Source organism: Macrosteles quadrilineatus, unplaced genomic scaffold (assembly GCF_028750875.1).
Source record: "Macrosteles quadrilineatus isolate MER2022 unplaced genomic scaffold, UCM_ALF_1.0 Scaffold_4__1_contigs__length_99947679, whole genome shotgun sequence".
Taxonomy (NCBI): domain Eukaryota; kingdom Metazoa; phylum Arthropoda; class Insecta; order Hemiptera; family Cicadellidae; genus Macrosteles; species Macrosteles quadrilineatus.
In genome coordinates, this window is record NW_026542597.1 from 18,563,569 (window position 1) to 18,578,191 (window position 14,623).

Genomic DNA, 14,623 nt, shown 5'->3' on the forward strand with positions numbered 1-14,623 from the left:
GATTCATAATAAATGCATTCGAGAGTGTATTAAAATGATTTTTTTATCAAATTTATCTGTTTTGAACATATAAGGCCCATTTTTTTATAAGTGGGGTGTTATCTTCGATATTCATATCTTTAGCATTATAAGCGTTTGTTTATAAGCTTGTTACAGATAGTTTTTAGATTTAGATTTTATTTGGTTGGTATAGTGCTGATTGTGGTATGGTTGGTTTGGTATGCCTTGATTTTTTTCTTTCTGCTTCTGCTGCTGTCTATGGACTGTGAACATCGGCTGGCCTGATTTACCTTGAAATTTTCGATTATTTGTTAGAAAATGCTGTCCAGATTAGCTCTAAGGAGTGGTAAGTTATGAGATATTAATTTCATTTATACATTTTTCTATTTAATTTGTATTTAAGGACATGTTTATCACATTTCGTACAATTATTAGTCAAACAAGCTTTGGAGTTTGTAAGGTCACTTGGCAAAGTCAACGCTATTGGAGCCTTAATGCATCTGTATTATTAACTTATTATTCATCTTTCAATGAGAAACATAATTATTTCATGTAGCCTATAATGCGGTTTCATTTCCCGCTTTATTTCAAGTTCGGTCCAGCCCATCTAAAATATAAACAAGTTAGGCCTAAATATGTTTAGGCCTACATAGATTTGGCCCACACTAACTTAGGCCTAGGTTTTATATTATCACAGAGTCCAACAATTTAACAAACTAACATAATAAAAAGAGATGGTAGAATATATGACTGTTCCCAAGTCTATATGAACAAAATTGGAACTAAAGGCACTTTGTAATGCTTAAACTTGTTGATAATTTAATTTCATTTTACACTTCACTACCTGATTCATTTAAGTGCACGTCACTGTCTTGAGATTTTAAATTAAATCAATTAAAATACATTAACACGTTCGCTGCTGACCGCTAGATGTCGGAACGGCCCCAGGAGCTGAACTAATGCTCGACGCTGCGTAACATTGCCGCCGTTACACTGAATTACAGTAATAACAACAGTAGTTATACTGGATGGCAATGTTCTGCAATAAAACTGGCTTTGGACATAGTACTAAGTGATTCTGATAGATAGCAGCACTACCCAGGTTGCAGTTGGTAAATTACTTAGTGTCTCTATCTAGCAGGAAAGAGGCGGGACAAAGCCCTGTTCTAAACTACCCTGGTGGTGATTTTGGGAAACTATATTTTTTATTGTCAGAAAGGTATGTCCTCGCGAGCTGCAAATAAATATGGGACGCTCGTGACGAGCTGGCTGATCCATGGAAAAGTTAAACAACAATGAACGTGACGTTCCGGAACATTCCTGGCACCGTGGCCCGGCTGACGTTCGGAACGTCTGTAGCAGCAAACGTGTTAAAGACATCTTTTTTGCACAAAATCAAATAACTTACATGCTAAGTAACCTAATGTAGTTAAATGAACAACAATTTTAACTTCAAATAGTTAACAACTGTACTTAAATGTGTTTGCAGCTCTTCAGGCCAACAAGAGCCTGGCCTCTTCGCTAGTTGCAGTACGAAACTCCTCCGATATTCCATTCAACAGCCCTGAACGAGACCATGTCAACTTCCCCAGGCCCAAGAGGCTGGAAAACGTTTCCCCTGTCAGATACGGGTTTGTCCCAGAAGAATGGTTTGACTTCTTTTACAAGAAAACCGGAGTTACAGGTATTGTGGATAGCATTCAATATAGAAATATTATAAAGCCAAACTGTTTTGAGGTCTCTAGGCTTTTGTATTAACTTACACAGTGTTTTATAGTGATTACGTTGTACAAATCCTCTATTTTGGACACCTTGACTTGGACAGATGAATTTTTCGGTTGATTGTGTTGTTAATTTGTAGGTTATTGTATTTTTATATACAGTAGAATCTTGCTAATTCAAACCTCGAAAATTCGAAAACCTCTATAATTAGAAATGTTTGTTCACCTCAGAAAACCTCTAAAATTCAAAAAATAATATACTGATAGTTCAAATTACGCTTAATGCAGCCTCTACAATGGGAATTTGCACACTACTTGAGCCTCTACAATTCGAATTTTGTTGCCATAATTCAAATTGCTACCGCTACTTCCAAAATTCGAAGTCAACCTCTACAATTTGAACTACATTACCTTATAGCCTCTGAAAATTGAATTTAGAAGAACAAAAAATACCCCTGTTCAAAACATGAACTGACTTTGTTATTGATGTTTCCACAATATGTTAATTAGTCTCCGTTCTCTCAAACTCTCTACACTTAAAACTGGGACCTCCATAATTCAAATTTTTAGCGAATTTCCCTAAAGGGAAGTATTAGCGAATTTCCCTATAGGGAAGTAGTTATTACCGTAGGTGGCACGGTAAGACCTAGACCCGGGACCGATTTACTTTTTCATTTTGATGTCCCCAGAGGCCAAAAACACCATTCGTTCAAATTTTTATATTTGTATATATATATATAGGCCTATATATAGATTTATATATATATATATACGTCCGTGAACGCGATAACTTGAGTAATTTTGGTCCGATTTTGATGAAATTTGGTTTAAAGGTGTAGAGCGGGATAAACTTGAATGAGTTCACGAACCAGCATGATCGGACCATGGGAACGGGGCTTTACGGGGGGTTTTATGGGGTAAAAATTGGTTTTTCTCATTTTTGACCCTCAAAACACAAAATTTCCCAATTTCTCTGTAGACCTTTTTAAAGAGCTTAAAAAACAAATAATTTAGTATATTAAAGTATTTTTGTTCGGTTATTAGTAACGGAGAAAATTTAAAAAATTGTAAATTTAAAATTCCCATGTTATTCTTATGGAGAATATTGTCAAATGTTTAGTTTGCTTGTTTATGGATATATTTTGATCAAACTTGGCAAATTTATTTATTTTGTACTAAGCTATCAATATTTTACTAAAAAAAACATACTTTATTACTTTCTTTGTAGCAGCAAACCTAGGTACTCGTTAAACCTAATGTTATTAAAATATATATAACTGAAATTCAATTCAGACAAATGGAAATTCGCTTAGTTGGCAGGTTTGCTGCGGCGGGGGTATTATTTCTGACCTCTATAATTTCAAACTTCTTATAGTTCGAAATATATTGGCTTTCCTCTGAATTTCAAATTAGTGAGGTTTTAAACTGCACATGGTTAGTTTTAACAATAAATTATTTAATTGTATAACGGCATTCTGGTTCAACATGTACTCTTGAATAAAGATAATATGACTATGACTATGACCTGGGGATTTCAACATGGCTGGGCCCTCCGGCGGTTTTTTATATAGATATCTAAATTATATTTTTAACAGTGTAGTCATCTATAGGCTTTTCCCCACGTTAAGTTAACTGCCTACGAATTATTTTACAAGTAACTGCAGTTTTTCTTCAAAATATCTAGTAGGCCTATTGAAAAGAGTTAAGTAGGCCTAAGTTTTAGGGTAATAACTTATTTATTGAACACAATATAAGCTAACAACCTATCTAAGCACTAAACTAAACTGCCTTATTTCCTTGAATTTGTCTGGACCATCCAAGTTGACTGTGATTTTCATGAAAGGTACTTGGTATCATTAAGTTTAATTTGATCTCAAGTTGTATGTCACTAGAACACCATTACCCATTTAAGTTAAGATAGGTTGAAACTAAAATATAATTTACATAGGCCCACAATGAAACTACCTTTTGTTATATTTGAGGTTAAGGGTGTAGCATAGAGCACAAGGGCCTAGATTTTTTAGAATTTTTTGAGAGGATAGCAGGCTTACATGAATGGGAAAGAGTCCAAACTGGCACAGGAAACACATTTTGTTATATTTGCTTAGCCTGGTATAAAAACACATGAAGAGGTTATAAAATAAAACTACAAAAATTCCAAATACTCACAAAAAGAGTTCCTTTTGGATTTGTCAACTACATTACAATACAATTTTGTTTGGCTAATTGTAAGCATGTGTTTCATGTTATTGGTATTATTTTTCAGGCCCTTACATGTTTGGGTTTGGTGTGACGACTTACCTACTGAGCAAAGAAATTTGGGTGATTGAGCACGACTTTGGTTTTGTGATCGCCTTCGGTCTTATAATGTGGGGAGCGAATAAGAAATTCGGCAAGCAAATAAAAGAGGCCACTGATAAAATGGTTGATGTGAGTGTTCACTCTTAATTGCAGCTTATTCACAATTTATATTATACTGTATAAAATATAGGGACATGGACGGCTGGTGTTGTGGTATAACTGATGGAAGCTAGATTTCCATTGTGGAAACGGAAAGTTCAAATCCTACTAATGGCCCTGCTTGTGTGATTTTGCTAGGACTCGGTACTATATTTGGTAGTAGAAAACAAGATCTCACATTGTGGGGAGAATTTCACTAAATATAGGGATAGAGATCTCTCCAAACAAAAAATCTTAAGATATTTTTAAACTTACGTGAAACTATGTTCAACATGTTGTTTGTAGATTACAACCACACTTTCTTTTCACCAATTTCATCTTTAGTACAATAAATCCAGTAAATTCTCTCAAAAAACGTTAGTTTAAGCAACTTTAGACATAAAAGTTAACTATTCTCACAAAAAATTAAAGTGTGGACAGTTATTGAATCAATAAGGTGCAAATTCTTATAAACCTTGTATTCGTTTAGGAATCTGAAGCAGAAATGGCAGCCGGTGAAAGGGCAGTTATTCAATCTCTGAAGGACGGCATTGACTTTGAGAAGAAGGCTCAGTGGCAGGCCGATGGACAACTGATGATCTTTGATGCCAAGAGAGAGAATGTTGCTCTTCAACTTGAGGCCATCTACAGAGAAAGGGCTCTGCAGGTCTACAATGAGGTATGGTACATCCAACAATTTTTGATCAAATTATGTTAGCCACCCACCAATCATAAACTTGGGGTCGACACTTTTATTTGGGAGAGTACAGACAATTTATTTCTTCAATGATTTTCAGGACCCACAGGGAGAATTTTTCTATTGGTGCAACAACAAAAGCTTCATCCTCCCAAATTGTGGATACATAATCACTAGAGGTCGTGCAGAACGAGGTGAAGCCTGAAATTTTCGGTGGGAACGTTCTAAAGCGGGGAAATCCATGGTAGGGGTAGGAGACGAGCCGATCGTCGCCTCGCATAGCGACACTTCCCCCGCCACACCACTATTCCCCTCCAAGCTTCACCTCGTTCCGTACGACCTCTACCCTCCGCGTTTGCAAGAACATCAACATTGTCAGTTATGATCACCGCTAAATCACTGACAAATCCAGCCCTGAGAAAATCCCAGATATCAAATGTAATCTTAAATGTGACCCCATCTAAAGATCGTGATTGTATTTTTCCTAAATCTTTGTGATCTGTCTATCCCTACTTTTAACTAAAATAAAATGCAAAATGTAGTTGTAGGCTACTAAAATGTAAATTGATCACCCTAAATAGGAGAACAAACAAACTATGTCTCCTGTTTAAAATACATCTATTGTATAGCATCATTTCAACACACTGTTAAAATCACAAAAGAAATAAATTGCCTACCACCCTATCCTAACCAAAAACTAACTTACAAACAGAGGGGATTCAATAAATTTGTTAATTTTCATGCAGTTTTTGTCATACTTAGTAAGTGATGAAAACCAGTTTATCATGACCAGATTGTTAATATTAATTAAACATACATATACAGATTTCTCAGTTTTTTTTTTAAATACTCAGATATTATATAGATGTCAACTATGGCTTTTGAAATGCAAAGAATTTTCTTCAAAACAAAAATGGGCACACATGTTTGATAGTAGGCAACAGGATCATTGGAAAGTCACATTAACTAATTTAAGGAATTTTTAAATAAATTCTTTTGGCTTACCGTACTTGAGCCCAAAGGTTTACAAATAAACAGAAAATGCCAAACAAACTTATGATGCCTGCAAACTAATTCAACTCTATCCCTTTCCAAAATAACTTAACCCGCCACAAGACGATTGCTTAAAATATTAAACTTTTTTCACATGAACTGATAAGACACCCTAACATATGTCTTACACGTTGTGCATGCCTCTTCAGGGCGCATACTGTATAAAAATGGTACAGGCCTTGTTGTAACTGCCGAGGAACAATTTTCCATTTTCCTTTTCTCGATAGCAGTCCCCGGCAATGGGTTTGTGGCGGTAACTGCAAAAATTGTAGCCAACTTAAATTGTATAGCTTTGAAATGGTGCAACCTCCGATTTTATTGGCTTTTGCTCAGCGTGTGTTTAATTTTTTTTTAGTACCTATAAGTATTGTGTTTAAGAAGGCCATGTGTTTCTAACTTTGACTGTTAAAGGATTTTTATTAATGCCTTTTTTGTCCTGTAGGTGAAGAAGCGACTGGACTTCCAAATGGAGATCGAGAACGTAGAGCGAAGGATTGCCCAGAAGCACCAGGTTCAATGGATCATCAACAATGTCCTTAAATCCATCACTGGAGACCAAGAAAAGGACACCCTGAAAAAATGCATTGTTGACCTGAAGGGCCTAGCAGCCAAGGCCTAGATCATTATCTCCGTGCATTAGACTTTACCGTATTGTTCCATTTTTATGTTAAATAAATAAATTAAAACACGATTGTTAGTTTACCAGGTTGGTTATTCACCCTATTCACTGTTTTAAGAAAGACATTGTGTATAGAGACAGAGAAAATAAAAAATAAACCCTTGCCGCAGCAAACCTGCCGACTAAGTGAATTTCCATTCGTCTGAATTGATTTTCAATTAAATATATTTAAATAACATTAGGTTTAATGAGTACCTAAGTAGGTTTGTTCCTACAAGGAAACTAATAAAGTGTATTTTTTAGTAAAATATTGTATAAACTAGCTTAGTATAAAATAAATAAATTTGCCAAGTTTGATCAAAATATATCCATAAACAAACAAACTACAACATTTTACAATATTCTCCAAAAGAATAACATGTGAATTTTTAATTTACCACTTTTTGAATTTTCTCCATTACCAATAACCGTAAAAAAACACTTTGATATACTTTAAATTATTTGTTTTTTTAAGCTCTTTAAAAATGTCAATGTCTATAGAGAAATTGGGAAATTTTGTTTTGAGGGTAAAAAATGAGAAGAACCATTTTTTACCCCATAACAGCCCCCGTAAAACCCCGTTCCCATGGTCCGATCATGCTGGTTCGCGAACTCATTCAAGTTTATCCCGCCTTACACCTTTAAACCAAATTTCATCAAAATCGGACAAAAATTACGGTAGCCTACTCAAGTTATCGCGTTCACAGATGTATATATATATATAAATCTATGTATATATATACTAGGTGGCGTTCGCAGAGGCATCCACAAAATTGATCGGAGTCATCAAGGGTTTATATTATATTGTTTTGGTCATACTGCAGTAATACCAGTCGTTTTTAATGCATGCGTTGCGGGTCTAAAGTAGCAATTTTACTCTTTAGGAAGTAAAAAAAGTTTTTATCCTCTATGGAGTAAAAATAGTTTTTATCCTCTATGGAGTAAAAATCAGCTGTTGTCAACTCAGTTGTAAATTTCTATTATAAACGATTGCATGTATCGAAATATGTATCGATTCGTGCTTCGAAATTATTTTAACCTACAGTCTACAGTCTCTTCCCAAAGCGTTTTAGCTTTGCAGATACATTAATCCATTCCCACACTCAACACGCTCACCTTTACTACTTCCTTCACCACCCCCTACGTCGTGGACCTATTTCCCTCTCTTCCCATAACATTTTAGGATTGCAGATATATTAATGTAATTGCCAAAGACAGTTCCCACACTCTGCACTGCAAGCCTTACCACTTCCTTCACCATTCCCTATGTCATAGACTTGTTTCCTTCCTTTCTCATAGCATTTTTGGATTAAAGATACATCAATCTAACTGCCACAGACGGTTTTCACACTATGCTCATACTTTACTACTTTCTAAGCCTTTTTCTACATCGTGGACCTGTTTTCATCACTTTCCATAGCAATTTAGTATTTTAGATACGTTAATCTAACTGCCACAAACATTCCCCACACACCGCACTGCTAGCCTTTACTACTTCTTCCACCATTTTCTATGTCGTGGGGATGCTTCCATCCCTTCTCATAGCATTTCAGCATTGCAGATACATTAATTTAACTGCTACAAACGGTTTCCAGTTCCCACACTCCACACTGCTCACCTTACTAATTCCTTCACCACTTCATACGTCTCGGACCTTTTCTCTCCCTTTCCATAGCATTTTATGATTGCAGATACCATAATCTAATTGTCATAAACAGTTCCTATACTCCGGACAGCTAGCCTTGACTACTTCCTTCATCACTTCCTACGTCGCGGACCCGTTATCCTCCCTTCCCATGGCATTTTATGATTGCAGATATCTTCATCTAATCGTCATAAACAGTTCCCACACTCCGGACTGCTCGCCTTTACTACTTCCTTCACCACTTCCTACGTGACGGACCTGTTTCCCTCCCTTCCCATAGCATCATAGGATTGCAGATACCTTAATCTAACCGTCATAAACAGTTCCCACACTCCGGACAGCTTGCCTTGACTACCTCCTTCGCCACTTCCTACATCGTGGACCTGTTTTTCTCCTTTCTTACAGCATTTTATGATTGCAGATACCTTAATCTAATCGTCATAAACAGTTCCCACACTCCGGACTGCTCGCCTTTACTACTTTCTTCGCCACTTCCTACGCCACGGACCTTTTTCCCATCCTTTCCATAGCATTTTATGATTGCAGATACCTTAATCTAATTGTCATAAACAGTTCCCACACTCCGGACAGCTCGCCTTGACTACTTCCTTCACCACTTCCTACACATGATTCCCTCCCTTCCCATAGCATCATAGGATTGGAAATACCTTAATATAATGGTCATAAGCAGTTCCCACACTCCGGACAGCTTGCCTTGACTACTTCCTTCATCACTTCCTACGTCGCGGACCCGTTTTCCTCCCTTCCCATAGCATTTTATGATTGTAGATACCTTAATCTAATTGTCATAAACAGTTCCAACACTCCGGACTGCTCGCCTTTACTACTTCCTTCGCCACTTCAAACGCCACGGACCTGTTTCCCTCCCTTTCCGTAGCATTTTATGATTGCAGATACCTTAATATAATCGTCATAAACAGTTCCCACACTCCGGACTGCTTGCCTTGACTACTTCCTTCATCACTTCCTATGTCGCGGACCGATTATCCTCCCTTCCCATAGCATTTTATGATTGCAGATACCTTAATCTAATCGTCATAAACAGTTCCCACACTCCGGACAGCTTGCCTTGACTACTTCCTTCATCACTTCCTACGTCGCGGACCGATTATCCTCCCCTTCCCATAGCATTTTGTGATTGCAAATACCTTAATCTAATGGTCATAAACTGATCCCATACCCCGAACAGCTCGCCTTTACTACTCTTCCTTCACCAATTCCTATACGTCTCGGACCTGTTTCCTTCCCTTCCAATAGCATTTTAGGATTGCAGATACCTTAATCTAATCGTTATAAACAGTTCCCACACTCCAGACAGCTCGCCTTGACTACTTCCTTCACCACTTCCTACGTCGCGGACCCGTTTTCCTCCCATCCCATAGAATTTTAGGAATGCAGATACCTAAATCTAATCGTCATAAACAGTTTCCACACTCCAGACTGTTCACCTTTAGTACTTCCTTTAACACTTCCTACGTCGCGGACCTCAAGCTAGTGTCGTCATTTGATTATATTTATGATCCATACCGTTTCTATTCTAATATCTGTGGAACAATGCTATCAGCTATTTCTTTATCTACTGCATTCAAAAGTTAACAGCTGATTATATGTCTTTGTTTATGTGTCAAATACTGCTTCCATAAGGATTACATTGAAACTTTGAGACCCAGTGGGGCGGATTCCTGAGAGTTATTTTTAACGCCATATAGATGTTGGCACTCACCGATATGGTCTTTATCACCATCCAAAATTTGAAAACGAATGATTCAGCCGTCTAGGAGGAGTTTGCGTATTACGAAATGCATAAAAGTCGACGTATAAGAGCTTCGCTCGCTCCGCTCAATAAATCTATATATATACATATAAAAATTTGAACGAATAGTGTTTTTGGCCTCTGGGGACATCAAAATGAAAAAGTAAATCAGTCCCGAGCTTAGGTCTTACCATGCCACCTACGGTAATAGCTACTTCTCTATAGGGAAATTCGCTAAATGTGTGAAAAATCATAATGTTTCACAATAAGCTATAAGATACTATGTTTATAGAAAATATCTTTGAAGTAGAGAATAGTTATTTGTGTAACCAGTGGGCAAATGGCACACTAGCAACATTGAACAAAATGGGAAATACTGCAACAGCTGATCGTAGTCGCTACATATTAAGTGTTACCAACCTATTTCCAAGCGTACACGGATTACATGCATAATATAAGCACACTGTTTTGTGTTGTTTGGTTGGAATGCTGGTGTGTGGCAAAACTCAGAAGTAACTAAATGCAGCAAGTAGCAACTTTCTGTACTATAATCAGTGCAAGGATGCCCTCTTTATCGGGTGACTGTGGGAAAATATCTTTGAAGAAAAGAACAATTTCAGGTGTTTGAAGTCTGTTGTTTGAAGTATTATTTTTGTAGTTTGTGAGGTGTTTCCATTTAGTATATTTCACTACTAATGAAAGTGACACATTTCAGGGTAGGACGAGCGAGGTACAGAAGCCGAGCTTAGAATAAGTTTTAGAGCCCCAAAATCGAAATTGTGTGATGAGTAGTGAATGGTACTTTTCATTACAATGTAAATAATCACGTAAAGCTTTTTAGTTTTAATTAATAAAACATAGTTCCATAAAACGAGGAGCGATACTCCTTTGGGGTCACGCTCCCGCATGCAGTAGATTGTTGATACTCCAAAAGGAGGCGTTGAGAGTGATAACCTCTACTGAAATAACAGGCAAAGATTTTACTCATAGGCCTATCTTTCAACGTCTCGGCATATTGACTGTTTATGGACAATATGTCCTCAATTGTCTGATACACGTACGCCAGAACATCTCTAAGTATGGAAGAAGACAAGATATACATCAGCATAACACCAGGAACGCTAGAAACCTCGACACCCCTCAATGCAGACTTTCCAAATCCCTGAATAGCTTCCCAGTGACCGCAATTAAACTCTACAATAGTCTGCCTGAAGAAGTCAGAAGTATGGATGTGGCTGGGTCTATTTACACATTTAAAGAATTAGATGACGTGCCACTTTTTTAACTCGCCGCCATCTCAGTTTACTTTTTAAAATAAATTTGACGCAGTCCATCCGGAATCCCAAGTTTTCATACTATAGTTTTACAATAATTTAAAAGTTAACTGTCAGATATTTTCTGTAATCAAAGAAAACTATCCTAGCTCCTGTTGAGCTGGATGGAAACTTAATTGGTTTGGGACAGGAAAAGTAATGTTTAGGACAGGCAAAATCATTGTATTGTAGAATGGAAAACGATGATAATCGTAAAATTTGACGTGTTGTATATGAGGCATTTTCATATACAAAGTGATGAAAATAGTTATTTGTGCAACTAGTGAGCAAAGTGAGTAATTGACTCTCGAGACGGCTCGTGAGGAATGGTTTCTCGAGTGAGGAAATTGCACATTGCACTCCAGTTGCACATTATATTTTTCCTACAGTTACCATAAAACAAATAAATTGGTAAAGAAACGTAGCATATTTTTACACAGAAGTGAACTTTTAATATGACATTTAATTATACAACAGTGCAACAGCTGACCAGCTGATTTACAGTCAGTGCTGCCAACGTATTTTGCGCGCATACGTCCTTATCTGCATGTTACGCGCTGACTATTTCGTGCCTTCACGTTGCAAATCTGGAGTGAGACAAAGTAATTAGAGTGAGACAAAGTAATTAGAGTGAGACAATGTTAACATTCTCTCACTGGTGAGCGAATTGGCCACTTTGCTTTCTCAAATCAGTGAGAGAATATGTACATTGTTAGGTAACTGTAGGAAAAACGAATTGCTATTCAAAGCTTGTATCCTTTAATGATAAAAAATCTGTAAAAATATAAATTAGGTGTTGGTTTTGTTACTATCATTAGTGCAGTAAGCCGTCAGTTCTGATCAATCGCTGAGCGTTCTAAGGTAAGCCTATCTCCCCTCCCCAAGAGACAGATCTCAGGTGCAACTCAGGAAAGGAACCTATACTAAGAAATGCATTTTGTTACTCACAGTTACAACTCATTTTTTTCTTTTTACCAAAAACTTAATTCAGTAAATTTTGTATGAATATGGTTGGAGAAAATCATTTTGTGATTTAAAAAAAGTGGGTGCATATCTGAGTCAGTGAATGTTGGTGAAATTAAAGTTAATGAAAGAATAATTTGTTGTAAACTCTTTTATTGTCTTACAAACACAACACAACACTGAATTATATTTAGTAAACAACTTCATATGTACAATGTAAAAACATATGATGGTCCATCACTAATCCAGACTAGATGAGTTGGGTTGCAATATTCAACATCCCCCCTCACCAAACTTAGCTAGGTAAAAGTCCTAGGCACTTTTGAAATTTGTGATGTTTTGGTTCGCTTAGTCCTTTAGTAAAAATATCAGCAACCATGTATTCTGTGGGTTGGTAGTTCAATTTTATTTCTCCATTTTGTACTTTTTCCCGTATAAAATGTTCTCTGATACTGATATGCTTAGATTTACTTCCTATAATGGAGTTTTTAGCCATTGTAATAGCTGATTGGTTATCACAAAATATTTCAATGATTTCTTGAGGTCTTCCCATATCATTAATCAATTGTTTTAAATGAATGGCTTCTTTTGCTGCTTCAGTCAATGACATGTATTCCGCTTCACACGTAGACAGAGCTACAGTCCTCTGCTTTTTTGATTCCCAGGAGATTACAGCACCGCCAAATTTAAAACCGTAACCGGTGTATGATCTCCTGTCTTCACTGCATGCCCAATCTGCATCTGCTGCTCCAATTAATGGCTTTTCTGTTTTGAAAAATTCAAGACACAAGTTCTTTGAGCCTTGCAAATATCTGAGAACCCTCTTTGCAGCAATCCAGTGTTCTTTTCCAAAACAAGAGTTATATATTGGCTCAGGTAACTCACAGCATGTGTTATGTCAGGTCTTGTGGCTATTGACAAATACATCAATGAACCGATTAAATTTTGGTATGGGTAGTTACAATCTTTTTCATGTCCTTTAACCAATTTTAGACCTGGTGTTAGTGGAGTTACAGCTGGTTTGCAGTCAGTCATATTGAATTTTTTCAGGACTTCATTTATGTATTTCGTTTGTGACATTGATATCCTTCCATTCTTTCTTGTGAACTCTACTCCCAGACAATAGCTTAGTTCACCTAAATCTCTCATTTCAAAAGTTTTCATGAGCTGGGCTTTGATGTAATTGCGGTACTTTTGGTTCTTCATAGCAATTAAAATGTCATCTACATATACAGAGATTATTGATTTGCATCCACCTACTGTTGAAATATATATACAAGGATCAGCTTGAGATGGTGTGAATTTCAGTTCCTTTAGTTTTTCATCAAGCTTCATATACCACTGTCTTCCTGATTGCTTTAAACCATAAACTGCCTTTTTTAGTAGACAAACCTTTTTGTTTTGAGCATTTTTTCAAGTCAGTAATCATTTTCTTTGTTTTGTTGAATAGTTTTTTATCTTCATTTTCACTCTCATCCACCATTATTTCTTGGAGGTATCTCTCAAAGTTGTTAGGAAGTTCCATGTAAACTTTTTCTTTTATTTCTCCATTTAGAAAAGCAGTTGAAACGTCCATTTGATCAATACTTAGATCATCTTCAACAGCAAGTCCAAGCATAAGTCTTATTGAACTTAGCTTTGCTACCGGAGCAAAAGTTTCATCGTAGTCAATGCCTGGTTTTTTTGCAAATCCTTTTGCTACCAATCGTGCTTTTCTTCTTTCTAGCTCTCCATTTGGTTTTAGTTTCTTCTTTAATACCATTTTACAACCAATTACATTAATTTCTTTGTTTCTATCCTCGAGCACCCAAGTTTCATTTTTTAAATGAGCTTTTATTTCCTCTTTTATTGCTTCATTCCATTCCTCTGAAGATTCTAAATTTGAATCTTCATTGCAGGTAGCTGACATTTGATAATCTTTTGTCCAAAGAGGAGGTTTTCTTTGCCTTTTCTGTGATACCCTTATTTCATCAGTCTCTAAATGTTCATTTGAGCTTAGTGAGTCATCGGGTTGATTTTCAATATCATTTGAGCTTGGTGAATCATCAGCTTGATTTTCAATAGCATCTTCAAAAATAATATCATTTTCCATTTCACTGTCATTTTCTTCTTCAAATATAGTGTCAAAATCAGACTGGTCATTATTATTTTCGCTCTGTTTGATCGGAATAATGCAAAAATCTTGATCTTTTTTATCACTTTCTTTTATTTTATTTTGCTCAAGAAGATTGTAATCATTTACATCTTCATTTCTTTCATAATACATTTTTGAAAGAACTTTTACATCTCTTGCAATTTTTACCTGCTTTTGTTGTGGCATCCAAATTCTGTATGCTTTTGAATTGCTTGCATACCCCACA

General features: G+C 36.4%; 1 protein-coding gene across 1 annotated transcript; it reads left to right on the plus strand.

The window, feature by feature from the left end:
• The first annotated feature begins 212 nt into the window (after nucleotides 1-212).
• On the plus strand, nucleotides 213-6,612 carry LOC128991851 (ATP synthase subunit b, mitochondrial). Its single transcript, XM_054415071.1, has 5 exons — nucleotides 213-346; nucleotides 1,490-1,684; nucleotides 3,988-4,151; nucleotides 4,651-4,839; nucleotides 6,353-6,612. Exons 1-5 carry the CDS (start codon nucleotides 319-321, stop codon nucleotides 6,527-6,529), a joined length of 753 nt encoding a protein of 250 aa, XP_054271046.1. The 5' UTR covers nucleotides 213-318; the 3' UTR covers nucleotides 6,530-6,612.
• The last annotated feature ends 8,011 nt before the right edge of the window (nucleotides 6,613-14,623 follow it).

Coding starts and splice junctions, on each gene's coding strand:
- LOC128991851 (XM_054415071.1), top strand. CDS start 319: ATGCTGTCCAGATTAGCTCTAAGGAGTG. Junction 1,685..3,987: donor CAAGAAAACCGGAGTTACAG/GTATTGTGGATA, acceptor ATTATTTTTCAG/GCCCTTACATGTTTGGGTTT. Junction 4,152..4,650: donor CCACTGATAAAATGGTTGAT/GTGAGTGTTCAC, acceptor GTATTCGTTTAG/GAATCTGAAGCAGAAATGGC.